This window comes from Strix uralensis, chromosome 22, assembly GCF_047716275.1.
Source record: "Strix uralensis isolate ZFMK-TIS-50842 chromosome 22, bStrUra1, whole genome shotgun sequence".
NCBI lineage: Eukaryota > Metazoa > Chordata > Aves > Strigiformes > Strigidae > Strix > Strix uralensis.
In genome coordinates, this window is record NC_133993.1 from 5,711,876 (window position 1) to 5,738,466 (window position 26,591).

General features: G+C 55.8%; 4 protein-coding genes and 2 pseudogenes across 4 annotated transcripts; 2 read left to right on the forward strand and 4 right to left on the reverse strand.

The window, feature by feature from the left end:
- Positions 1-739: 739 nt before the first annotated feature.
- On the reverse strand, positions 740-1,210 carry LOC141953421 (feather keratin 1-like; annotated as a pseudogene).
- Positions 1,211-7,337: 6,127 nt separating this feature from the next.
- Positions 7,338-7,652, reverse strand: LOC141953422 (feather keratin 3-like). The gene has a single exon (XM_074891965.1). It carries the CDS (start codon positions 7,650-7,652, stop codon positions 7,338-7,340), a length of 315 nt encoding a protein of 104 aa, XP_074748066.1.
- Positions 7,653-13,936: 6,284 nt separating this feature from the next.
- Positions 13,937-14,407, reverse strand: LOC141953423 (feather keratin 1-like; annotated as a pseudogene).
- A 240-nt stretch (positions 14,408-14,647) lies between these two features.
- On the forward strand, positions 14,648-17,089 carry LOC141953425 (uncharacterized). Its single transcript, XM_074891966.1, has 6 exons — positions 14,648-14,674; positions 14,868-14,981; positions 15,095-15,278; positions 15,589-15,653; positions 16,262-16,414; positions 16,745-17,089. Exons 1-6 carry the CDS (start codon positions 14,648-14,650, stop codon positions 17,087-17,089), a joined length of 888 nt encoding a protein of 295 aa, XP_074748067.1.
- A 4,374-nt stretch (positions 17,090-21,463) lies between these two features.
- On the reverse strand, positions 21,464-21,778 carry LOC141953282 (feather keratin 1-like). The gene has a single exon (XM_074891746.1). It carries the CDS (start codon positions 21,776-21,778, stop codon positions 21,464-21,466), a length of 315 nt encoding a protein of 104 aa, XP_074747847.1.
- A 4,024-nt stretch (positions 21,779-25,802) lies between these two features.
- Positions 25,803-26,591, forward strand: LOC141953279 (feather keratin 1-like). Its single transcript, XM_074891744.1, has 2 exons — positions 25,803-25,881; positions 26,275-26,591. Exons 1-2 carry the CDS (start codon positions 25,803-25,805, stop codon positions 26,589-26,591), a joined length of 396 nt encoding a protein of 131 aa, XP_074747845.1.

Here is a 26,591-nt window from a genome sequence, read left to right on the forward strand (position 1 = left end):
CCCAGCCTACTGGCCTTTTGGAGAGGGAGCTGGAGAGACAGTCTTGCTGCTGCACAAGCACTGCCCAGCAAAACCCAAAACATTTATGTGTCATCAACACCATTCTAGCTACAACTACAAAGAGCAAGCTGGAGGGCTAATATGGTGGAACTTAACTTCACCCCAGGTAGACCCTATACAGTGCTGTTACCATCCACCGCGCATTCATCCCCAACAACCGCTTTCCAGAAACAGCCCTGAGCCACACCTCTCTCCCTGGGCACCTTGGGGGACTATACGGAGGGGAAAGGATGACACAGAGGCGTGCGCTGGGATGCAGCAGAACTTTAATGAGTCAAAAGAGGAAATGAGATCACTCTGAGTGGAGGTCCTGGTGCAGGGAGCACCAGGGGCAGAGAGCAGTCTGCGCCCCATGGCTGTGGCAGAGACGCAGCCAGGTGTCCACCTGCCTGCCCCACAGAAGGAGCAGGGCCAGCAAGTCCTCCCTAGGCTGGCTCTGTGGTGCTCAGAGCCCAGGGGAGCACAGGACAAGCAGCACACGGGAGGGAAAGGAGAGAGTGGGAGAAAGGAAAGGCAGGCATGGGGCGTGCTTGGTGAGAGCCCAGGCTAGCCTCGTCCTTTTGCCAGAGGTGCTGGGGTGGCCCAGCCCCTCTGAAAGCAAGAACCCAGTGCTCCGTCCCCAGTCTGGTCCCACCCTGTGGGTCCCTGGGGGCCTTCCCCAGGGCTGTCACCAGCAGCTTTAGCAGGGGAGGCACCTCCTGCCGCAGAGGCGGCTGCCAAGGCCGGAGAGGCCAAAGCCCCCGGAGGAGATGGGCACTCCCTCAGAGCTGAGGATGCTGCCAACGGCAGCGGAGGTGGAGGAGCCCACGGCGGTGCTCTGCGGGAAGGAGCTGAGGATGGGGCCGGGCAGGGTCACCACCACGGGGGAGGGCTGGATGACGACGGTGGAGTCCTGGCACTGCCTGACACAGGGCTCATTGCAGCTGTTGGCCAGCGGGGTCGGGCCGCAGGGCTGGCAGGGCTGGCAGGGCAGGCACGGGTTGTAGCAGGACATGACTCAACTGTGAAGATGAACCTGGGCTCTAGAAGTGGAAAACAAAGCATGGGGGGGTGCTTGATGAGCCACCTGGCACCCCACCATGAGGGAGAAGAGAGACGAGGAGAAGAGGTGGAGGCCTTTTAGGGAGGCCCACGGGTTTCTCCTTCCCATCAGCCCAAAAGAACCCTGCCAAGAGTGACCAAGTCCAGGGAGGTCCCCACCATGTCCATAGCTCACGCCAGACAAGCCCCAGCCTCTCTCCATGAAAAAAACTTCTGCCCCCTTCCCACTCCCATGATAAGCAGATTCATACACCAGGGAAGACACGACGAGGAGGACGAGGAGGACGAGGAGGAAGATGAGGAGGAAGGCAAGAAAGGAGTCCCAACTCACCTTGTTCCCAAGGAGATGGAGCTGAGAGGAGTAGATGAGAGAGTGAGGAGAAGGGCCCGCTTTTATACTGCTCCGGCACCACCCCAGGCGCACAGTCACTGCACGCAGGCAGTAATTTTCCAACAGACTCACCTCCAAAGTAAAATATCCTACCTAGTGGCACAGGCTGTGCTTTGTTTCCGTCAACAGTGCCATTTCATTTCCTCATTTCTGACATGCTTGGTCTGCCATGTAGGCTCTTTTCATGTGCCGGGAGGGGAGGCAGGATTTGCCGTCAAGACATGAGGCTCCTGACACTCCTCGGAACATCTGGACCAGGGAAGGCTTACATGCAGTAGAGGAGAATCAGGTGTGGGAGCAATCAAAGAGATTGGACAGGCATGAGTGCATGCATCCTGATGCCACGCACCCAAGGGAGTTGGTTGGTGTCACTACAAGGCCACTCTCAACTCCCTTTGAAAGTCACAGCAGTCAGGGAACGCATCTGAGGACTGGAAGGAAGCCAGTGGGCCTCCTGTCTTCAAGAAGGGCACAAAGGAGGAGCCGGGGAACAACAGGCCAGTCAGCCTCACCTCCACCCCTGCAAAGGTGATGGAGCAAATCATCCTGGAAGCGCTTCCCAAGACAAAAGGACAAGAAAATGATTGTGAGTGGTCAGCATGGATTTACAGAGGGCAAGGCAGGCCTGACCAACCTCCTGGCCTTCTTTGATGACCTGCTTGGCTCCGGTGTATGAGGGAAGGGCAGCGAATGTGGTTAATCTCATCTAAACAAGGCTTTTGACGCTGTCTCCTGTGACAATCCTTACGGAGCGAGTGACAAAAAAGAGGCTGGGGAAGAGGGCAGTGCAGGGGATTGAAATCTGGCATGCCTGCTGGCCTCCAAGGATTATGACAAGTGTCACGATGTCCAGCTGGCGGTCACTCTCTCCTGGTGCCAGGCCTTTGGGTCACCAGGTCGGGGTCCAAAGCATGTGACCAAAGTGCATGGTGGTGTGAGGAGACACAGAGAGAGGAACAAGGTGCTGTCCCGAGCCTCAACACACTGCTCTGGTAGTGAGGAGGGAGGGACCCAACTGCACAGGGCTTGTTGAGGACCAACATTGTCCCTCTGCAAGCCTGCTGATGGCGTAGGTTGGGGACCCCCAGAGACAACCACAAGAGGGGATAAATTTACCAGAGAAATCAGCACATGTCTCCCCAGAAGGAGAAGCTGTGCTTGGGCAAAGGCATTTGAAATCACTAGCGCAGCCCATCTGCCCATAGAGGCAGTGATCAGCACGAGCTGGAGTGAGCAGAGAGGCAGACAGGAAGGTAGAAGGATGTGGCGGGTCCTCAGTCACAGGAGCCTTTGGGAACCCAGGAGAGGACCGCATTGGTGCAAAGACAGGCCGACCTTCCTGCACAGGGTTTTGAAAACAACCTCACCAGCCATGTCCTCCATCTGCACAGACTGCTCCAGCACTTGGGGGCACATCTTCTGCCTGTACTGACATGGTCTTGCTCAGGAAATGCTTGGGCCTCTCATCCTGATACTTCAAAAGAGCCTCTGCGGCCTAGAGGTCACGTCAGAAATGAGGAAACGAAATGGCACTGTTGACGGAAACTAAAACACAACCTGTGCCACTAGGTAGGATATTTTGCTTTGGAGGTGAGTCTGTTGGAAAATTACTGCCCGCGTGCAGTGACTGTGGGCCTGGGGCGGTGCCGGAGCAGTATAAAAGCGGGCCCTTCTCCTCACTCTCTCATCCACTCCTCTCAGCTCCGTCTCCTTGGGAACAAGGTGAGTTTGGCGCCCTTTCTTGCCTTCCTGCTCATCTTCCTCCTTGTGCTCCTCTGGGGTTTTTCAACACATACCTGTCTCTCTGTCCGATGCTGTGTCTTGAGGCTGTTTGTGAAGGGAGAGAGAAGGGAGGAGAAGGTGTGGCAAGCAGAGAGGTTGGGGCTTGGTGGAGGTGTCTTGTGAGGTATGGGCTAGGTGGGGAGCTCCCTGGGCATGGTCACACTTGGCTGGGCTCTTTTGAGCTGAGGAGAAGGGTATCCCTCGTGGTGGGGTGCCAGGCTGCTCGTCAACCACCCCTCGTGCTTTGTTATGCCTTTCTGCATGCCCCAGGCTCATCTCTACTGTCGAGACATGTCCTGCAACAACCCGTGCCTGCCATGCCTGCCCTGCCAGCCCTGCCGGCCCTGCGGCCCGACCCCGCTGGCCAACAGCTGCAATGAGCCCTGTGTCAGGCAGTGCCAGGACTCCACCGTCGTCATCCAGCCCTCCCCCGTGGTGGTGACCCTGCCCGGCCCCATCCTCAGCTCCTTCCCGCAGAGCACCGCCGTGGGCTCCTCCACCTCCGCTGCCGTTGGCAGCATCCTCAGCTCTGAGGGAGTGCCCATCTCCTCCGGGGGCTTTGGCCTCTCCGGCCTTGGCAGCCGCCTCTGCGGCAGGAGGTGCCTCCCCTGCTAAAGCTGCTGGTGACAGCCCTGGGGAAGGCCCCCAGGGACCCACAGGGTGGGACCAGACTGGGCATGGAGCACTGGGTTCTTGCTTTCGGAGGGGCTGGGCCATCCCAGCACCTCTGGCAAAAGGACGAGGCCAGCCTGGGCTCTCACCAAGCACGCCCCATGCCTGCCTTTCCTTCTCCCACTCTCTCTTTTCCCTCCCGTGTGCTGCTTGTCCTGTGCTCCCCTGGGCTCTGAGCCCCACAGAGCCAGCCTAGGGAGGACCTGCTGGCCCTGATCCCTCTGTGGCGCAGGCAGGTGGACACCTGGCTGCATCTGAGCCACAGCCATGGGGCACAGACTCCTTTCTGGCCCTGGTGCTCCCTGCACTAGAGCCTCCACTCAGAGTTACCTCGTTTCTGCCATTTGATCCATTAAAGTTTCGCTGCATCCCAGCCCATGCCTCTATGTCATCCTTTGCCTTGCAGAAGCTCTCCCAAGATAATCAGGGATAGAGTTGGGGTTGCTCAGGGCTGATTCTGGGAAGGGGATCCCGAGGACGGCTGTGCGGTGACACAGGCTCACTTTGTGCAGTCATGCAGTGGTTCCCACTCGCATGCCTTTGGGAATGCTGAAGGCTCCCCGTGTGCCCCATGCACCCAGAGCTTCCCCAGGGCAACACTCTCCTCACCACTGCTGCTGCAGTGTCCGCAGAAGGAAGGACCACGCAGAGGCAGTTAAAAATCTTTCCTGTGGTGGGTTAAGATTGTCTTGCTGCCAGATTGGTGAGGATACAATTGTTACTGATCACATCCACAGGGATATGAGGACCTCCATCATGCCTTTTTACTCCCCAGAAACGCATCTCCTGTGCACGTCCTTTGACCTTGCTTCTTTTTACGGCCAATCCACCTTTCAGACTAGCTCCATGGGTTGCCCCTCACAGCTGAAGTGCTGGCCTGTGGGCACAAGGAGGGAGAGAGATTTTCTTCCAAATTTCACAGGCAGGAAGATGCTCTCTCCACCGCTGCTGTATCCAAATCTGGGCAATACGTTGCTGCCAAGCTGTTAGATCTGGACAACCTTTTTCACATGGCCTGTATACGCAGGGCATTATCTAGAGCTTGGAGACCTCCCTGTCATCGAGGTCACGGTAGATGACTTCCAGCACCATTAATTCTCTCAGGTTCTGCAAACCTTCTTAAGCAGCAGTCGACCTTCCTTGCTAAAGCCTAAGATCTCCGTCAAACAAATATCTTGCCCTCACGCTTGACACGAGATGCTTCCAGAGACTGCAATTTGTTGCCTTTTTTCCAATCCCAGTGTCAAAGGATCGCAGCTGTTGGGCTTCCTTACCTTCTAATTCCTGATTGTTGGCCCCACTCTCCCAGCCGCGGAGTTGCCAGGCAGTTCTCCTCTCACCTGGCTAGTGCCTGTCATCTTTCCACATGTCTCAAAGCTCTCTCAAAGTCAGGAAGCCCGTACTTTCCTTCTCTGGAGTGATTTCTCTCACTTCTTCCTCCCATTTTATGCTGACGGACCAGCTTACCAACCAGACTCTTCCTCCTCCTCACTTCCTTCCTAGTCGATGACATGGACCCGTTCACCTCCTTGTCCGCTAGGTCTTTTTCACCTCTAGGGCCATTCCTGGAGGTGGTGTTTGGGTCCCTATCTCAGCCATGGTGTTCACACCTGTGGTTTGGGTCTCTGCCTCAACTACCATGTTCTTAGATGTAGTCTGGATCCCTGGCTGAATCGTGACAATCTCTTGGGTCCCTGCCTTAGCCACGGTCCTCTGATAGCGCTCAACTGGGGCTCTAAAGATGCAGGTCAAACCCCAATACAGGGCAAAAAGCAGCTGGTTTTCAAGCAGCTGCCACCCAGGGTCCGGCCAGCTCAGGACACGTTTCACTGTCGCCTCAGCCAAAAGTTGTCTCTTCTTACGCCCGCACGACAGCAGATTCCGCAAACCCTGCGATCAGCCAACAGTGTGAATCGGTAGTTTTAAAACACCTCCCGTAAGGGTGAAGAAGGACCTTGGGAACCTGCGCAACAAAACGTCCCACATCAGTCCCAGGTGGGGCTCTCCGCAAGACAGCTCCCTCAGCACAGGAAGGGCCTCAAGGCCAGGGCAAAGCACATGGCTTTTGGTTCTGTTAACATGTTCCAAGCTCAGCCAACTGAAGGGATAAGCATTGCAGCAAGCAAAGTCCCTGACCTGCCCAGAGGCCTGTCAGTTAGTAACTACCACAACTATAGCACGCTCCATTCAAAACTGCCATTGTCTCGAACCCCACGATAAGCACCAAAAAGACTTGGGTGAGTTGTCCTTGTCTGCTCATCAGGTGTCCACCAAGATGCTCTATCACTCCCCATCCTCAAAGAGAAAGGGGGGACAAAAGAAGATGGAAATCTCATGGGTCAGGATAAGGGCAGTTTAACAAAGACAGTCAAAGCAAAGCGTGCAGATGCAAAGCGAAGCAAGAAGGTTTATTCTCTACTGCCCATCAGCAGGCGATGTGCAGCCACTTCTGGGAAGCAGGGTCACAGTACACTTAGTGGTTGCTTCCGAGGAGAAAGGCCGTAATAAGGAATGCCACCCCACACCCCATCCCCCCACCTCCTCCTTTCTCTTAGCATTTGTTGCTGACCATGATGTCATCTGGTACGGAATATCCCTTTGGTCAGCCTGGGTCGGCTGTCCTGGCTATGTCACCTCCAACCTCCTGCCCACACCCAGCCTACTGGCCTTTTGGAGAGGGAGCTGGAGAGACAGTCTTGCTGCTGCACAAGCACTGCCCAGCAAAACCCAAAACATTTATGTGTCATCAACACCATTCTAGCTACAACTACAAAGAGCAAGCTGGAGGGCTAATATGGTGGAACTTAACTTCACCCCAGGTAGACCCTATACAGTGCTGTTACCATCCACCGCGCATTCATCCCCAACAACCGCTTTCCAGAAACAGCCCTGAGCCACACCTCTCCCCTGGGCACCTTGGGGGACTATACGGAGGGGAAAGGATGACACAGAGGCGTGCGCTGGGATGCAGCAGAACTTTAATGAGTCAAAAGAGGAAATGAGATCACTCTGAGTGGAGGTCCTGGTGCAGGGAGCACCAGGGGCAGAGAGCAGTCTGCGCCCCATGGCTGTGGCAGAGACGCAGCCAGGTGTCCACCTGCCTGCCCCACAGAAGGAGCAGGGCCAGCAAGTCCTCCCTAGGCTGGCTCTGTGGTGCTCAGAGCCCAGGGGAGCACAGGACAAGCAGCACACGGGAGGGAAAGGAGAGAGTGGGAGAAAGGAAAGGCAGGCATGGGGCGTGCTTGGTGAGAGCCCAGGCTAGCCTCGTCCTTTTGCCAGAGGTGCTGGGGTGGCCCAGCCCCTCTGAAAGCAAGAACCCAGTGCTCCGTCCCCAGTCTGGTCCCACCCTGTGGGTCCCTGGGGGCCTTCCCCAGGGCTGTCACCAGCAGCTTTAGCAGGGGAGGCACCTCCTGCCGCAGAGGCGGCTGCCAAGGCCGGAGAGGCCAAAGCCCCCGGAGGAGATGGGCACTCCCTCAGAGCTGAGGATGCTGCCAACGGCAGCGGAGGTGGAGGAGCCCACGGCGGTGCTCTGCGGGAAGGAGCTGAGGATGGGGCCGGGCAGGGTCACCACCACGGGGGAGGGCTGGATGACGACGGTGGAGTCCTGGCACTGCCTGACACAGGACTCATTGCAGCTGTTGGCCAGCGGGGTCGGGCCGCAGGGCTGGCAGGGCTGGCAGGGCAGGCACGGGTTGTAGCAGGACATGACTCAACTGTGAAGATGAACCTGGGCTCTAGAAGTGGAAAACAAAGCATGGGGGGGTGCTTGATGAGCCACCTGGCACCCCACCATGAGGGAGAAGAGAGACGAGGAGAAGAGGTGGAGGCCTTTTAGGGAGGCCCACGGGTTTCTCCTTCCCATCAGCCCAAAAGAACCCTGCCAAGAGTGACCAAGTCCAGGGAGGTCCCCACCATGTCCATAGCTCACGCCAGACAAGCCCCAGCCTGTCTCCATGAAAAAAACTTCTGCCCCCTTCCCACTCCCATGATAAGCAGATTCATACACCAGGGAAGACACGACGAGGAGGACGAGGAGGACGAGGAGGAAGATGAGGAGGAAGGCAAGAAAGGAGTCCCAACTCACCTTGTTCCCAAGGAGATGGAGCTGAGAGGAGTAGATGAGAGAGTGAGGATTAGGGCCTGCTTTTATACTGCTCCGGCACCACCCCAGGCGCACAGTCACTGCACGCAGGCAGTAATTTTCCAACAGACTCACCTCCAAAGTAAAATATCCTACCTAGTGGCACAGGCTGTGCTTTGTTTCCGTCAACAGTGCCATTTCATTTCCTCATTTCTGACATGCTTGGTCTGCCATGTAGGCTCTTTTCATGTGCCGGGAGGGGAGGCAGGATTTGCCGTCAAGACATGAGGCTCCTGACACTCCTCGGAACATCTGGACCAGGGAAGGCTTACATGCAGTAGAGGAGAATCAGGTGTGGGAGCAATCAAAGAGATTGGACAGGCATGAGTGCATGCATCCTGATGCCACGCACCCAAGGGAGTTGGTTGGTGTCACTACAAGGCCACTCTCAACTCCCTTTGAAAGTCACAGCAGTCAAGGAACGCATCTGAGGACTGGAAGGAAGCCAGTGGGCCTCCTGTCTTCAAGAAGGGCACAAAGGAGGAGCCGGGGAACAACAGGCCAGTCAGCCTCACCTCCACCCCTGCAAAGGTGATGGAGCAAATCATCCTGGAAGCGCTTCCCAAGACAAAAGGACAAGAAAATGATTGTGAGTGGTCAGCATGGATTTACAGAGGGCAAGGCAGGCCTGACCAACCTCCTGGCCTTCTTTGATGACCTGCTTGGCTCCGGTGTATGAGGGAAGGGCAGCAAATGTGGTTAATCTCATCTAAACAAGGCTTTTGACGCTGTCTCCTGTGACAATCCTTACGGAGCGAGTGACAAAAAAGAGGCTGGGGAAGAGGGCAGTGCAGGGGATTGAAATCTGGCATGCCTGCTGGCCTCCAAGGATTATGACAAGTGTCACGATGTCCAGCTGGCGGTCACTCTCTCCTGGTGCCAGGCCTTTGGGTCGCCAGGTCGGGGTCCAAAGCATGTGACCAAAGTGCATGGTGGTGTGAGGAGACACAGAGAGAGGAACAAGGTGCTGTCCCGAGCCTCAACACACTGCTCTGGTAGTGAGGAGGGAGGGACCCAACTGCACAGGGCTTGTTGAGGACCAACATTGTCCCTCTGCAAGCCTGCTGATGGCGTAGGTTGGGGACCCCCAGAGACAACCACAAGAGGGGATAAATTTACCAGAGAAATCAGCACATGTCTCCCCAGAAGGAGAAGCTGTGCTTGGGCAAAGGCATTTGAAATCACTAGCGCAGCCCATCTGCCCATAGAGGCAGTGATCAGCACGAGCTGGAGTGAGCAGAGAGGCAGACAGGAAGGTAGAAGGATGTGGCGGGTCCTCAGTCACAGGAGCCTTTGGGAACCCAGGAGAGGACCGCATTGGTGCAAAGACAGGCCGACCTTCCTGCACAGGGTTTTGAAAACAACCTCACCAGCCATGTCCTCCATCTGCACAGACTGCTCCAGCACTTGGGGGCACATCTTCTGCCTGTACTGACATGGTCTTGCTCAGGAAATGCTTGGGCCTCTCATCCTGATACTTCAAAAGAGCCTCTGCGGCCTAGAGGTCACGTCAGAAATGAGGAAACGAAATGGCACTGTTGACGGAAACTAAAACACAACCTGTGCCACTAGGTAGGATATTTTGCTTTGGAGGTGAGTCTGTTGGAAAATTACTGCCCGCGTGCAGTGACTGTGGGCCTGGGGCGGTGCCGGAGCAGTATAAAAGCGGGCCCTTCTCCTCACTCTCTCATCCACTCCTCTCAGCTCCATCTCCTTGGGAACAAGGTGAGTTTGGCGCCCTTTCTTGCCTTCCTGCTCATCTTCCTCCTTGTGCTCCTCTGGGGTTTTTCAACACATACCTGTCTCTCTGTCCGATGCTGTGTCTTGAGGCTGTTTGTGAAGGGAGAGAGAAGGGAGGAGAAGGTGTGGCAAGCAGAGAGGTTGGGGCTTGGTGGAGGTGTCTTGTGAGGTATGGGCTAGGTGGGGAGCTCCCTGGGCATGGTCACACTTGGCTGGGCTCTTTTGAGCTGAGGAGAAGGGTATCCCTCGTGGTGGGGTGCCAGGCTGCTCGTCAACCACCCCTCGTGCTTTGTTATGCCTTTCTGCATGCCCCAGGCTCATCTCTACTGTCGAGACATGTCCTGCAACAACCCGTGCCTGCCATGCCTGCCCTGCCAGCCCTGCCGGCCCTGCGGCCCGACCCCGCTGGCCAACAGCTGCAATGAGTCCTGTGTCAGGCAGTGCCAGGACTCCACCGTCGTCATCCAGCCCTCCCCCGTGGTGGTGACCCTGCCCGGCCCCATCCTCAGCTCCTTCCCGCAGAGCACCGCCGTGGGCTCCTCCACCTCCGCTGCCGTTGGCAGCATCCTCAGCTCTGAGGGAGTGCCCATCTCCTCCGGGGGCTTTGGCCTCTCCGGCCTTGGCAGCCGCCTCTGCGGCAGGAGGTGCCTCCCCTGCTAAAGCTGCTGGTGACAGCCCTGGGGAAGGCCCCCAGGGACCCACAGGGTGGGACCAGACTGGGGATGGAGCACTGGGTTCTTGCTTTCGGAGGGGCTGGGCCATCCCAGCACCTCTGGCAAAAGGACGAGGCCAGCCTGGGCTCTCACCAAGCACGCCCCATGCCTTCCTTTCCTTCTCCCACTCTCTCTTTTCCCTCCCGTGTGCTGCTTGTCCTGTGCTCCCCTGGGCTCTGAGCCCCACAGAGCCAGCCTAGGGAGGACCTGCTGGCCCTGATCCCTCTGTGGCGCAGGCAGGTGGACACCTGGCTGCATCTGCGCCACAGCCATGGGGCACAGACTCCTTTCTGGCCCTGGTGCTCCCTGCACTAGAGCCTCCACTCAGAGTTACCTCGTTTCTGCCATTTGATCCATTAAAGTTTCGCTGCATCCCAGCCCATGCCTCTATGTCATCCTTTGCCTTGCAGAAGCTCTCCCAAGATAATCAGGGATAGAGTTGGGGTTGCTCAGGGCTGATTCTGGGAAGGGGATCCCGAAGACGGCTGTGCGGTGACACAGGCTCACTTTGTGCAGTCATGCAGTGGTTCCCACTCGCATGCCTTTGGGAATGCTGAAGGCTCCCCGTGTGCCCCATGCACCCAGAGCTTCCCCAGGGCAACACTCTCCTCACCACTGCTGCTGCAGTGTCCGCAGAAGGAAGGACCACGCAGAGGCAGTTAAAAATCTTTCCTGTGGTGGGTTAAGATTGTCTTGCTGCCAGATTGGTGAGGATACAATTGTTACTGATCACATCCACAGGGATATGAGGACCTCCATCATGCCTTTTTACTCCCCAGAAACGCATCTCCTGTGCACGTCCTTTGACCTTGCTTCTTTTTACGGCCAATCCACCTTTCAGACTAGCTCCATGGGTTGCCCCTCACAGCTGAAGTGCTGGCCTGTGGGCACAAGGAGGGAGAGAGATTTTCTTCCAAATTTCACAGGCAGGAAGATGCTCTCTCCACCGCTGCTGTATCCAAATCTGGGCAATACGTTGCTGCCAAGCTGTTAGATCTGGACAACCTTTTTCACATGGCCTGTATACGCAGGGCATTATCTAGAGCTTGGAGACCTCCCTGTCATCGAGGTCACGGTAGATGACTTCCAGCACCATTAATTCTCTCAGGTTCTGCAAACCTTCTTAAGCAGCAGTCGACCTTCCTTGCTAAAGCCTAAGATCTCCGTCAAACAAATATCTTGCCCTCACGCTTGACACGAGATGCTTCCAGAGACTGCAATTTGTTGCCTTTTTTCCAATCCCAGTGTCAAAGGATCGCAGCTGTTGGGCTTCCTTACCTTCTAATTCCTGATTGTTGGCCCCACTCTCCCAGCCGCGGAGTTGCCAGGCAGTTCTCCTCTCACCTGGCTAGTGCCTGTCATCTTTCCACATGTCTCAAAGCTCTCTCAAAGTCAGGAAGCCCGTACTTTCCTTCTCTGGAGTGATTTCTCTCACTTCTTCCTCCCATTTTATGCTGACGGACCAGCTTACCAACCAGACTCTTCCTCCTCCTCACTTCCTTCCTAGTCGATGACATGGACCCGTTCACCTCCTTGTCCGCTAGGTCTTTTTCACCTCTAGGGCCATTCCTGGAGGTGGTGTTTGGGTCCCTATCTCAGCCATGGTGTTCACACCTGTGGTTTGGGTCTCTGCCTCAACTACCATGTTCTTAGATGTAGTCTGGATCCCTGGCTGAATCGTGACAATCTCTTGGGTCCCTGCCTTAGCCACGGTCCTCTGATAGCGCTCAACTGGGGCTCTAAAGATGCAGGTCAAACCCCAATACAGGGCAAAAAGCAGCTGGTTTTCAAGCAGCTGCCACCCAGGGTCCGGCCAGCTCAGGACACGTTTCACTGTCGCCTCAGCCAAAAGTTGTCTCTTCTTACGCCCGCACGACAGCAGATTCCGCAAACCCTGCGATCAGCCAACAGTGTGAATCGGTAGTTTTAAAACACCTCCCGTAAGGGTGAAGAAGGACCTTGGGAACCTGCGCAACAAAACGTCCCACATCAGTCCCAGGTGGGGCTCTCCGCAAGACAGCTCCCTCAGCACAGGAAGGGCCTCAAGGCCAGGGCAAAGCACATGGCTTTTGGTTCTGTTAACATGTTCCAAGCTCAGCCAACTGAAGGGATAAGCATTGCAGCAAGCAAAGTCCCTGACCTGCCCAGAGGCCTGTCAGTTAGTAACTACCACAACTATAGCACGCTCCATTCAAAACTGCCATTGTCTCGAACCCCACGATAAGCACCAAAAAGACTTGGGTGAGTTGTCCTTGTCTGCTCATCAGGTGTCCACCAAGATGCTCTATCACTCCCCATCCTCAAAGAGAAAGGGGGGACAAAAGAAGATGGAAATCTCATGGGTCAGGATAAGGGCAGTTTAACAAAGACAGTCAAAGCAAAGCGTGCAGATGCAAAGCGAAGCAAGAAGGTTTATTCTCTACTGCCCATCAGCAGGCGATGTGCAGCCACTTCTGGGAAGCAGGGTCACAGTACACTTAGTGGTTGCTTCCGAGGAGAAAGGCCGTAATAAGGAATGCCACCCCACACCCCATCCCCCCACCTCCTCCTTTCTCTTAGCATTTGTTGCTGACCATGATGTCATCTGGTACGGAATATCCCTTTGGTCAGCCTGGGTCGGCTGTCCTGGCTATGTCACCTCCAACCTCCTGCCCACACCCAGCCTACTGGCCTTTTGGAGAGGGAGCTGGAGAGACAGTCTTGCTGCTGCACAAGCACTGCCCAGTAAAACCCAAAACATTTATGTGTCATCAACACCATTCTAGCTACAACTACAAAGAGCAAGCTGGAGGGCTAATATGGTGGAACTTAACTTCACCCCAGGTAGACCCTATACAGTGCTGTTACCATCCACCGCGCATTCATCCCCAACAACCGCTTTCCAGAAACAGCCCTGAGCCACACCTCTCTCCCTGGGCACCTTGGGGGACTATACGGAGGGGAAAGGATGACACAGAGGCGTGCGCTGGGATGCAGCAGAACTTTAATGAGTCAAAAGAGGAAATGAGATCACTCTGAGTGGAGGTCCTGGTGCAGGGAGCACCAGGGGCAGAGAGCAGTCTGCGCCCCATGGCTGTGGCAGAGACGCAGCCAGGTGTCCACCTGCCTGCCCCACAGAAGGAGCAGGGCCAGCAAGTCCTCCCTAGGCTGGCTCTGTGGGGCTCAGAGCCCAGGGGAGCACAGGACAAGCAGCACACGGGAGGGAAAGGAGAGAGTGGGAGAAAGGAAAGGCAGGCATGGGGCGTGCTTGGTGAGAGCCCAGGCTAGCCTCGTCCTTTTGCCAGAGGTGCTGGGGTGGCCCAGCCCCTCTGAAAGCAAGAACCCAGTGCTCCGTCCCCAGTCTGGTCCCACCCTGTGGGTCCCTGGGGGCCTTCCCCAGGGCTGTCACCAGCAGCTTTAGCAGGGGAGGCACCTCCTGCCGCAGAGGCGGCTGCCAAGGCCGGAGAGGCCAAAGCCCCCGGAGGAGATGGGCACTCCCTCAGAGCTGAGGATGCTGCCAACGGCAGCGGAGGTGGAGGAGCCCACGGCGGTGCTCTGCGGGAAGGAGCTGAGGATGGGGCCGGGCAGGGTCACCACCACGGGGGAGGGCTGGATGACGACGGTGGAGTCCTGGCACTGCCTGACACAGGGCTCATTGCAGCTGTTGGCCAGCGGGGTCGGGCCGCAGGGCTGGCAGGGCTGGCAGGGCAGGCACGGGTTGTAGCAGGACATGACTCAACTGTGAAGATGAACCTGGGCTCTAGAAGTGGAAAACAAAGCATGGAGGGGTGCTTGATGAGCCACCTGGCACCCCACCATGAGGGAGAAGAGAGACGAGGAGAAGAGGTGGAGGCCTTTTAGGGAGGCCCACGGGTTTCTCCTTCCCATCAGCCCAAAAGAACCCTGCCAAGAGTGACCAAGTCCAGGGAGGTCCCCACCATGTCCATAGCTCACGCCAGACAAGCCCCAGCCTCTCTCCATGAATAAAACTTCTGCCCCCTTCCCACTCCCATGATAAGCAGATTCATACACCAGGGAAGACACGATGAGGAGGACGAGGAGGAAGATGAGGAGGAAGATGAGGAGGAAGGCAAGAAAGGAGTCCCAACTCACCTTGTTCCCAAGGAGATGGAGCTGAGAGGAGTAGATGAGAGAGTGAGGAGAAGGGCCCGCTTTTATACTGCTCCGGCACCACCCCAGGCGCACAGTCACTGCACGCAGGCAGTAATTTTCCAACAGACTCACCTCCAAAGTAAAATATCCTACCTAGTGGCACAGGCTGTGCTTTGTTTCCGTCAACAGTGCCATTTCATTTCCTCATTTCTGACATGCTTGGTCTGCCATGTAGGCTCTTTTCATGTGCCGGGAGGGGAGGCAGGATTTGCCGTCAAGACATGAGGCTCCTGACACTCCTCGGAACATCTGGACCAGGGAAGGCTTACATGCAGTAGAGGAGAATCAGGTGTGGGAGCAATCAAAGAGATTGGACAGGCATGAGTGCATGCATCCTGATGCCACGCACCCAAGGGAGTTGGTTGGTGTCACTACAAGGCCACTCTCAACTCCCTTTGAAAGTCACAGCAGTCAGGGAACGCATCTGAGGACTGGAAGGAAGCCAGTGGGCCTCCTGTCTTCAAGAAGGGCACAAAGGAGGAGCCGGGGAACAACAGGCCAGTCAGTCTCACCTCCACCCCTGCAAAGGTGATGGAGCAAATCATCCTGGAAGCGCTTCCCAAGACAAAAGGACAAGAAAATGATTGTGAGTGGTCAGCATGGATTTACAGAGGGCAAGGCAGGCCTGACCAACCTCCTGGCCTTCTTTGATGACCTGCTTGGCTCCGGTGTATGAGGGAAGGGCAGCGAATGTGGTTAATCTCATCTAAACAAGGCTTTTGACGCTGTCTCCTGTGACAATCCTTACGGAGCGAGTGACAAAAAAGAGGCTGGGGAAGAGGGCAGTGCAGGGGATTGAAATCTGGCATGCCTGCTGGCCTCCAAGGATTATGACAAGTGTCACGATGTCCAGCTGGCGGTCACTCTCTCCTGGTGCCAGGCCTTTGGGTCGCCAGGTCGGGGTCCAAAGCATGTGACCAAAGTGCATGGTGGTGTGAGGAGACACAGAGAGAGGAACAAGGTGCTGTCCCGAGCCTCAACACACTGCTCTGGTAGTGAGGAGGGAGGGACCCAACTGCACAGGGCTTGTTGAGGACCAACATTGTCCCTCTGCAAGCCTGCTGATGGCGTAGGTTGGGGACCCCCAGAGACAACCACAAGAGGGGATAAATTTACCAGAGAAATCAGCACATGTCTCCCCAGAAGGAGAAGCTGTGCTTGGGCAAAGGCATTTGAAATCACTAGCGCAGCCCATCTGCCCATAGAGGCAGTGATCAGCACGAGCTGGAGTGAGCAGAGAGGCAGACAGGAAGGTAGAAGGATGTGGCGGGTCCTCAGTCACAGGAGCCTTTGGGAACCCAGGAGAGGACCGCATTGGTGCAAAGACAGGCCGACCTTCCTGCACAGGGTTTTGAAAACAACCTCACCAGCCATGTCCTCCATCTGCACAGACTGCTCCAGCACTTGGGGGCACAACTTCTGCCTGTACTGACATGGTCTTGCTCAGGAAATGCTTGGGCCTCTCATCCTGATACTTCAAAAGAGCCTCTGCGGCCTAGAGGTCACGTCAGAAATGAGGAAACGAAATGGCACTGTTGACGGAAACTAAAACACAACCTGTGCCACTAGGTAGGATATTTTGCTTTGGAGGTGAGTCTGTTGGAAAATTACTGCCCGCGTGCAGTGACTGTGGGCCTGGGGCGGTGCCGGAGCAGTATAAAAGCGGGCCCTTCTCCTCACTCTCTCATCCACTCCTCTCAGCTCCGTCTCCTTGGGAACAAGGTGAGTTTGGCGCCCTTTCTTGCCTTCCTGCTCATCTTCCTCCTTGTGCTCCTCTGGGGTTTTTCAACACATACCTGTCTCTCTGTCCGATGCTGTGTCTTGAGGCTGTTTGTGAAGGGAGAGAGAAGGGAGGAGAAGGTGTGGCAAGCAGAGAGGTTGGGGCTTGGTGGAGGTGTCTTGTGAGGTATGGGCTAGGTGGGGAGCTCCCTGGGCATGGTCACACTTGGCTGGGCTCTTTTGAGCTGAGGAGAAGGGTATCCCTCGTGGTGGGGTGCCAGGCTGCTCGTCAACCACCCCTCGTGCTTTGTTATGCCTTTCTGCATGCCCCAGGCTCATCTCTACTGTCGAGACATGTCCTGCAACAACCCGTGCCTGCCATGCCTGCCCTGCCAGCCCTGCCGGCCCTGCGGCCCGACCCCGCTGGCCAACAGCTGCAATGAGCCCTGTGTCAGGCAGTGCCAGGACTCCACCGTCGTCATCCAGCCCTCCCCCGTGGTGGTGACCCTGCCCGGCCCCATCCTCAGCTCCTTCCCGCAGAGCACCGCCGTGGGCTCCTCCACCTCCGCTGCCGTTGGCAGCATCCTCAGCTCTGAGGGAGTGCCCATCTCCTCCGGGGGCTTTGGCCTCTCCGGCCTTGGCAGCCGCCTCTGCGGCAGGAGGTGCCTCCCCTGCTAAAGCTGCTGGTGACAGCCCTGGGGAAGGCCCCCAGGGACCCACAGGGTGGGACCAGACTGGGGACGGAGCACTGGGTTCTTGCTTTCAGAGGGGCTGCTCAACACCAGCACCCGTGTCAAAAGGACATGGCCATCCTGGGCTCTCACCAAGCACGCCCCATGCCTGCCTTTCCTTTCTCCCACTCTCTCCTTTCCCTCCCGTGTGCTGCTTTTCCTGTGCTCCCCTGGGCTCTGAGCCCCACAGAGCCAGCCTAGGGAGGACCTGCTGGCCCAGCTCCCTCTGTGGGGCAGGCAGGTGGACACCTGGCTGCCTCTCCACCACAGCCATGGGGCGCAGACTGCTCTCTGCCCCTGGTGCTCCCTGCGCTAGAGCCTCCACTCAGAGTTACCTCGTTTCCACCTTTTGATCCATTAAAGTTTTGCTGCATCCCAACCCTTGCCTCTATGTCATCCTTTGCCTTGCAGAAGCTCTCCCAAGATAATCAGGGATAGAGTTGAGGTTGCTCAGGGCTGATTCTGGGAGGGGGATCCTGAGGATGGCTGTGCAGTGACTGTTAGCACAGGCTTGCTGTGAGTATACTTAGTCATGCATCAGGTGGGTGATCCTTTGCTTTCCAAACTTCTCTGACTATCAGGGGCTAGATGGATGACCCCGTGCAGTTTCATGGCCGTAGCTACTCCAAAGAGACTTTGAGGTCTCCCACCAAAGCATTCTCTTCTCCATTGTCAGCAAGGCTTCTGCCCTCAGACTCTCCTCCCCAAGGAAGAGTTCAAGCATCCTCACCATCCTGGCCGCCCTCTGCTGAACTCACAGAAAAGTCTACAAAGATGATCAGAGGGATGCATCACCTGTCCTGTGAAGAAAGACTGAGGGGCTTGGGGGGGTTTCAGCTGGGAGAAGAGAAGACTCTGGGGAGACCATCTTGCAGCCATTCAGTATATACAGGGGACATATAATGAAGGTCGAGAGAGACTTTTTATCAAGGCCTGTTGTGGTAGGGCAAGGGGCAACATTTATAAACTTAAATAGGGTAGACATAGATTGGAGATGAGGAAGACTAGGCCGACTAGGGCACAGTGATCATGAAATAATATATTTCTCTATTCTTAGAGAGGCCAGGAGAGCGGGCAGCAGAACTGACATCCTGGACTTCAAAGCGCTGACTTTGTCTTTTTTAGGCAGCTGCTTGACAGGATCCCTTTGGAGATGGCCCTGAAGGGTATAAGGGTCCAGGAAGCCTGGATGCTCTTTAAGAAGGAAGTCTAAATGGCACAGGAGCAGGCTGTCCCCAAGTGCTGTAAGATAAGCCGGCGCCAGAGAAGGCCACCCTGGCTAAACAGGGAGCTTTGGCTGCAACTCAGGGTGAAAAGGAGAGTTTACAGCTTTTGGAAGAAGGGGCTAGTGACTCACGAATATTACAAAGACGCTGTGAGGCTATGCAGGGCAGAAATCAGGAGGTCTAAAGCCCAGCTAGAAATTAATCTGGCTTCAGCAATCAAGGATAACAAGAAATGTTTCTATAAGTATGTCAGCAGCAAAAGAAAGACCAGGGAGAGCCTCCATCCCTTGCTAGATGCAGGAGGAAACATGGTAACAAGTGATGAGGAGAAGGCTGAGGTGCTTAATGGCTTCTTTGCCTCAGTCTTTAATAACAAGACTAGTTGTACCGATGGAATCCAGCCTCCTCAGCCAGAAGACAGAGACTGGGAGAACGCCCCTCCAAGAGGAGATAGGCAGTGACCTACTGCATCACATAGACACACACAAGTCTATGGGACCGGATGGGATACACCTGAGGGTGCTGAAGGAGCTGGCTGGGTGCTCGCCAAGCTGCTTTCCATCATTTCCCAGCAGTCCTGGCTGACCGGGGAGGTCCCGACAGATTGGAAATTGGCCAATGTGATGACCATATATAAGAAGGGTAGGAAGGATGATCTGGGAAATTACAGGCCTGTCAGCTTGACTTCAGTGCCCGGGAAGCTGATGGAGCAGCTCATCCTGAGCACCATCATACAACACATGCGGGACAACCAGATGATCAGGCCCAGTCAGTGGGTTTAGGAAAGGCAGGTCCTGCTTGACAAACCTGATCTCCTTCTACGACAGGGTGACCTGCTTATTGGATGAGGGAAAGGCTGTGGATGTTGTTTACCTTGACTTTAGCAAGGCCTTTGACACCATTTCCCACAGCATTCTCCTGGCAAAACTGGCTGCTCGCAGCTTGGATGGGCACCCGCTTTGCTGGGTAAAAAACTGTCTGGATGTCTGGACCCAAAGAGTTGTGGCGAAGGGAGTTAAATCCGGTTGGCGGCCGGTCACGAGTGGTGTCCCCCAGGGCTCCGTTTTGGGGCCACTCCTGTTTAACATCTTTATTGATGATCTAGACGAGGGGATCGAGTGCACCCTCAGTAAGTTTGCAGACGACACCAAGTTGGGTGGGAGTGTTGATCTGCTCGAGGGTAGGGAGGCTCTGCAGAGGGATCTGACCAGGCTGGAGCGATGGGCTGAGGCCAACTGTATGAGGTTTAATAAGGCCAAATGCCGGGTGCTGCACTTTGGCCACAACAACCCCCAGCAGCGCTACAGGCTTGGGGAGGAGTGGCTGGAGAGCTGCCAGTCAGAGAGGGACCTGGGGGTGTTGATTGACAGCCAGCTGAACATGAGCCAGCAGTGTGCCCAGGTGGCCAAGAAGGCCAATGTTATCCTGGCTTGTATCAGCAATAGCATGGCCAGCAGGGACAGGGAAAGGATCTTACCCCTGTAGTCGGCACTGGTGAGGCCACACCTCAATGACTGGGTTCAGTTTTGGGCCCCTCACTACAAAAAGGACATTGAATCACTTGAGCGTGTCCAGAGAAGGGCAATGAGCTGGTGCAGGGTCTGGAGCACAGGTCTGATGGGGAGCGGCTGAGGCAAATGGAGGTGTTTAGTCTGGAGAAGAGGAGGCTGAGGGGAGACCTCATCGCCCTCTATAACTCCCTGAAAGGAGGGTGCAGAGAGGGGGTGATGACTCTCCTGAACCAAGCAACAAGCAATAGGTCAAGAGGTAATGGCTACAAGTTGTGCAAGGGAAGGTTTAGACTAGATATTATGAAGCATTTCTTTACAGAACTGGTTGTTAGATATTGGAATGGGCTGCCCAGGGAGGTGGTGGAGTCCCCATCCCTGGAGGTGTTTAAGAGTAGGGTAGACATAGTGCTTAGAGATATGGTGTAGTCGGGAACTGTCAGTGTGAAGTTAACGGTTGTACTAGATGATATTCAAGGTCTTTTCCAACATAGATGATTCTGTGATTCTGTGAAGAAATTTATTACAATGAGGGTGCTGAGACACTGGAAAAGGTTACCCAGAGAATGGTGAGATGACCCATCACTGGAAGTGCTCAAAGTCAGGTTTGACAGAACTTTGATGAACATGATATAGTGACAGATATCCCTGCCCGTGGCAGAGGAGATGGACTAGATGATCTTTAACAGTGTCCTCCAGCCAAAACTATTCTATGATTGTATGATAATACAGTTCTATGATAAGGCAGCCCACTGCACTGTGTCCCTCCCTTTGAGAGGGCTGTGGTTAGGATGGGTTCTGCTGGCATCTCCTGGGAAGCTAGTCCTTCCAGTCTTCTCAATACCACATTCACTCATGACTACTTGCCTCTCAGTGTTGATGTTACTGACGAAAAAGAAAAGGTGTGCACAACAAAGTGGCTGGTAGCCACTGAGATACATTGGGTAATTGTATTAGGATCCACATTGGCGGACAGATTTAGAAATTAGAGAATCACCTGGTGTATGACTAAGCAGACTCTGAGCAAGGCTGTGTTGACAATCACTGCAAAATCATCACCAAAAAACCCCTCCCAAAAACGACCCTGAGGAACATCTCTCTCCCTGGATATCTTGGGAGAGCATTTGCAAGGAAAAGGATGACACAGAGGAGTGCGCTGGAATGCAGCAGAATTTTAATGACTCAAGAGATGTTAACAGAGTTAGAATGCATGAAGGACTCAACCCCAGAGCACCAGGGGCAAAGACGAATCTGTGCTCAATGGCTGTGGTGGAGAGGCAGCCAGGTGTCCACCTGCCTGCCCCACAGAAGGAGCAGGGCCAGCAGGTCCTCCCTAGGCTGGCTCTGTGGGGCTCAGAGCCCAGGGGAGCACAGGACAAGCAGCACACGGGAGGGAAAGGAGAGAGTGGGAGAAAGGAAAGGCAGGCATGGGGCGTGCTTGGTGAGAGTCCAGGCTAGACTCGTCCTTTTGCCAGAGGTGCTGGGGTGGCCCAGCCCCTCTGCAAGCAAGAACCCAGTGCTCCGTCCCCAGTCTGGTCCCACCCTGTGGGTCCCTGGGGGCCTTCCCCAGGGCTGTCACCAGCAGCTTTAGCAGGGGAGGCACCTCCTGCCGCAGAGGCGGCTGCCAAGGCCGGAGAGGCCAAAGCCCCCGGAGGAGATGGGCACTCCCTCAGAGCTGAGGATGCTGCCAACGGCAGCGGAGGTGGAGGAGCCCACGGCGGTGCTCTGCGGGAAGGAGCTGAGGATGGGGCCGGGCAGGGTCACCACCACGGGGGAGGGCTGGATGGCCACGGTGGAGTCCTGGCACTGCCTGACACAGGGCTCATTGCAGCTGTTGGCCAGCGGGGTTGGGCCGCAGGGCTGGCATGGCAGGCATGGCACGCACGGGTTGTAGCAGGACATGTCTCGACAGTGGAGATGAGCCTGGGCTCTAGAAGTGGAAAACAATGCACAAGAGGTGGTTGAGGAGCAGCCTGTCACCCCACCATGAGGGAGAAAAGAGACAAGAAGGAGAGAAAAGGTGGAGGCCTTTTAGGGAGGACCACGGGTTTCTCCTTCCCATCAGCCCAAAAGAATCCTGCCAAGACTGACCAAGCCCAAGGACGTCCCCACCATGTCCATAGCTCACCTGAGCCAAGCCCCAGCCTCTCTCCCTGAAAAACCTTCTGCCCCCTTCCCACTCCCATGATAAGTGGCCCCATGTCCCAGGGAAGACACGAGGAGGAGCAGGAGGAGGAGGAGGAGGGGGAGGAGGAGGAGGGGGAGGAAGACAAGAAAGGAGTCCCAACTCACCTTGTTCCCAAGGAGATGGAGCTGAGAGGAGTGGATGAGAGAGTGAAGAGAAGGGCCCGCTTTTATACTGCTCCGGCACTGCCCCAGGCCCACAGTCACTGCACGCGGGCAGTAATTTTCCAACAGACTCACCTCCAAAGCAAAATATCCTACCTAGTGGCACAGGCTGTGCTTTGCTTTCCGTCAACAGTGCCATTTCATTTCCTCATTTCTGACATGCTTCCTCTCCCATGCAGGCTCTTTGATGTGCCGCAATGAGAAGGCCAAGGATTTCCTGGGCAGGGTTGTGTCAATGTGGGCACAAGACGCCTCCGAATTGCTGGAGGGGTCCAGCTGGCACTGAAACAGTCAAAGCATATGGAGGGCAACAAGGAGGTCTTCTTCCAGGCAGGTCGGCACCAAAAGGAGGCTCGCTCAAAGGCAGCCTCAGCGCTGAACGGGGCAGACTCACTGGGGATTTATAGGGCTTATAGTAAAGGTGGAGGTATTCCACGGGTTCCTCGCCTTGGTCTTTACTGGCAGGATTTGCTGTCAAGAGATCAGGCTCCTGACACTCCTCAGAACATCTGGAGCAGAAAAGGAGGATCAAGTGTGGGAGCAGTCAAAGAGATTGGACTGACACAAGCACAAGCAACCTGATGCCACACACCCAAGAGAGTTGGTGGCGTCACAACAAGGCCACTCTCAACTCCCTTTGAAAGTCACAGCAGTCAGGGAATGCATCTGAGGACTGGAAGGAAGCCAGTGGGCCTCCTGTCTTCAAGAAGGGCACAAAGGAGGAGCCGGGGAACAACAGGCCAGTCAGCCTCACCTCCACCCCTGCAAAGGTGATGGAGCAAATCATCCTGGAAGTGCTTCCCAAGACAAAAGGACAAGAAAATGATTGTGAGTGGTCAGCATGGATTTACAGAGGGCAAGGCAGGCCTGACCAACCTCCCGGCCTTCTCTGATGACCTGCTTGGCTCCGGTGTATGAGGGAAGGGCAGCAAATGTGGTTAATCTCATCTAAACAAGGCTTTTGATGCTGTCTCCTGTGACAATCCTTATGGAGCGAGTGACAAAATAGAGGCTGGGGAAGAGGCCAGTGTAGGGGATTGAAATCTGGCACTGCTGCTTATCTCCAAGGATTACGACGAGTGGCACAAAGTCCAGCTGGTGGCCTCTCACAGGGGTCCGGACTGAAGTCAATAGCATTTAAGCCCTGTATGCATAGTCCCGCGGTGGCGGAGGAACAATTTCCTGCGCCACTACAGGCTGGGCCTGATGGGCTGCCAAACAGCTTTGCAGCAGAGGACGTCAGTCCTGGAGGACACCATGAGGCAACACGCACCTCTGGGCAAATGGCATCCAACAGCATCCTGGGCTGCATTAGGATGATTGTTGCTATCACATTGCGGAAGGGGATCCCTCTTCTTGGCTCAGCACTGCTGAGACCACAACTGCTGTCCAGTTCGTGGCTCCCCAGTATGAGAGAGGCACGGCCATACTGGCGTGAGTCCAGCAAAGGGCCACAGAGCCCATGAAGCGACCGGAGCCCCTGAGGCAGGAGGGGCTGCCAGAGGTGGGGTGGTTCACCCTGGCGCAGAGAAGGCTCCAGGACACGCTTCCTAGCACTGGGTAAAAGAGCTGATGGGAGGGTGTCAAGAACATAGAGTCAGGCTGTCCGCAGTCCTATCCAGTGAAGGGACAAGAGGTAACAGGCACCTACTGAAATGCGCGAGATTCCACAAAAACAGAAGAAAAGACTTTGTTAGGGTGAGAGTGGCAAAACGTCGGCTGGGGTTGCCTGAACAGTTTATGGATTCCCTGTCCTTGTAGGCATTCAGAGCTTGACAGGACGTGGCCCTGAGCATCCTCCAAGGGCTGACCATGCTTTCAGCAGGGGCGGTTGGACTAGGTGATCTCCAGAGGTCCCTTCCATCCTCAAGGATCCTGTGATTCTGTTATGGGCAAAAAACACTTGAGGCACAGCTGCCCCCGAGAGGGAAGAAGTGGTTGGGAAGATTGGAACCAAGGGCAGCCTTGGCTGCCACACCTGAGAAACAGCAGAGTTCAAGCCCTCAAGAGAGGAAGGAAAGTGAGTATCAGGGTACAGCCCCTGGATTTCAGGCACACCACATTTGGCCTATTCAGGCACCTGGTATGTGGGATGCCATGGAGGCAGCGGAGAAGTGTAAAGGAGCTCAGAAAAGCTGGCAGCGCCTTAGACACCTCATGCTGCAAGAGTAAGAAGGCTCCAGCCCAATACTCGGGAAAACAAGCAGAGACTTTGAGGGTGAGAGGAACAGACACACAGGCCTCATCTTCCTGGTCAAGGAGACCAAGGCTGCCATTGAGGAGCTCTCCTGAATGCTCTCTGGAGGGAAAGAAAGGGTTTCGGAAAACACCTCCCCACTGGTTGGGACTCATCCTTGGGTCCCGTGTGGTACGGCTTCTCCCAGGCCTGAGGGCTTCATCACACCTCCCCTCCCATGACCTAAAAGCCCCCTCAGCCTGGAGAACCACCCAGCACCGTTGGAGAGGCAAGGAAACCTACTGCATTTCCAAACAAATGAGGGTTGTCAGGACCCTGCAGTGCCACGTGCCTGAGGATGCTCAAGGAGGGGATGTACTGGGTACAGAGCCAGCTTGCAGACTACATCAAGGAGCGATGCACTTCCCTGCCCTGCAGACATGGGGGCAGCTGGGACGCACCCCAGGAGGGCGAGGGAACGTCTTTGGTGGGCAAGCTTCCTGGGATAGACTCTCCCTACCCATGGCGAGTCACACTCTAATTTTGGATGGGCCATGCCATGTGTCAGCCTTCTGGCATGAGGCCACGCCAGGAATGCGTGCTGTCTGCAGACCTGTGTCCCATACAGGGCTGAACTCCCCTGCGGCCTGGACAGCACCATCCCTGCCCTGGGAAAACCATTTCCGAGCACCGGGCTGTACCCGAGTACCCAGCTCCAGGCATCCCCAACGGCCTTTGCCCTCAGCATGACCTTCTTGTTGGCACTCCCACAGCTCAGGACAGTCAGTATGTCTTGGAGAAGTATCTCCTTCTGGTCAGGGTCCAAAGCGTGTGACCAAGCGCATGGTGGAGTGAGGAGAGTGGGAGGAACAAGGCACTTTCCTGAGCCCCAATACCACGCAGGCAGTGAGGAGGGACCTGACTCCACAGGGCTTGTTGAGGAATCACAGGGTTCAGAATGACAGCATTCTCCTTCTGCAAGCCAGTTGACCGCCTTGGTTGGGGACGCCCAGAGACTGCAGTGAGATGGGGTGACTTGGCCAAAGTGACACAAGCAGGAGAGCACTGCATTGGTGGCAGGATATGTGCACCTTCCTGCCAAGACCGTTTTCCAAATCACCAGATTTCCCCAGACCCATTCCCCCACCCTGCACAGACCCCTCCAGCACTTGGAGCACAGCTTCTGCCTGGGCTGATGTGTCCCTGCTCGGGAAAACCCTGGGCCACTCATCTCAATATTTGAAAGGAGCCTCTGAGGACTAATGGTCACGTCAGAAATGAGGAAAAGAAACGGCAGCGTTGACAGAAACCAAGGCACAGCCATTAGGTAGGATGTTTTGTTTTGGAGGTGAGTCTGTTGGAAAATTACTGCCTGTGTGCAGTGACTGTGGGCCTGGGGCGATGCTGGAGCAGTATATAAGCAGGCCCTTCCCCTCACTCTCTCATCCACTCCTCTTGCCTCCATCTCCTTGGGAACAGGGTGAGTTTGGAGCCCTTCCTCCTCCTGCTACTCCTCCTCCTCTTCCCCCTCAGGTTTTCTCAGCACATACCTGCCCCCTTGCCTACACTGGAGCATGGGGCTCCCTAGCACGAGAGAGGGAAAGGGGATGAAATCGTAGGGTGGAGATAGGCTGGGACCCTCCTGAGGTGAGCTATGGACCAGGCATGGATCTCCCTGGGCTTCTCCACTCTTGGCAGGGTTCTTTTAACCTGATGGGAAGGAGAAACCCATGGGCCTCTCTAAAATGACCCTGTCTCTTGTCTCCAGCTTGTGGTTTGAATCCCTCATGGTGGGGTGACAGTCTGCTCCTCAACCACCCCTCAGGCTCTGCTTCTTCCTGATCTCTCTCCTAGGTGCTACCCCACCGTCAAGTCATGTCCTGCTACAACCCGTGCGTGCCATGCCTGCCATGCCAGCCCTGCGGCCCAACCCCGCTGGCCAACAGCTGCAATGAGCCCTGTGTCAGGCAGTGCCAGGACTCCACCGTCGTCATCCAGCCCTCCCCCGTGGTGGTGACCCTGCCCGGCCCCATCCTCAGCTCCTTCCCGCAGAGCACCGCCGTGGGCTCCTCCACCTCCGCTGCCGTTGGCAGCATCCTCAGCTCTGAGGGAGTGCCCATCAACTCTGGGGGCTTTGGCCTCTCTGGCTTTGGCAGCCGCCTCTGCGGCAGGAGGTGCCTCCCCTGCTAA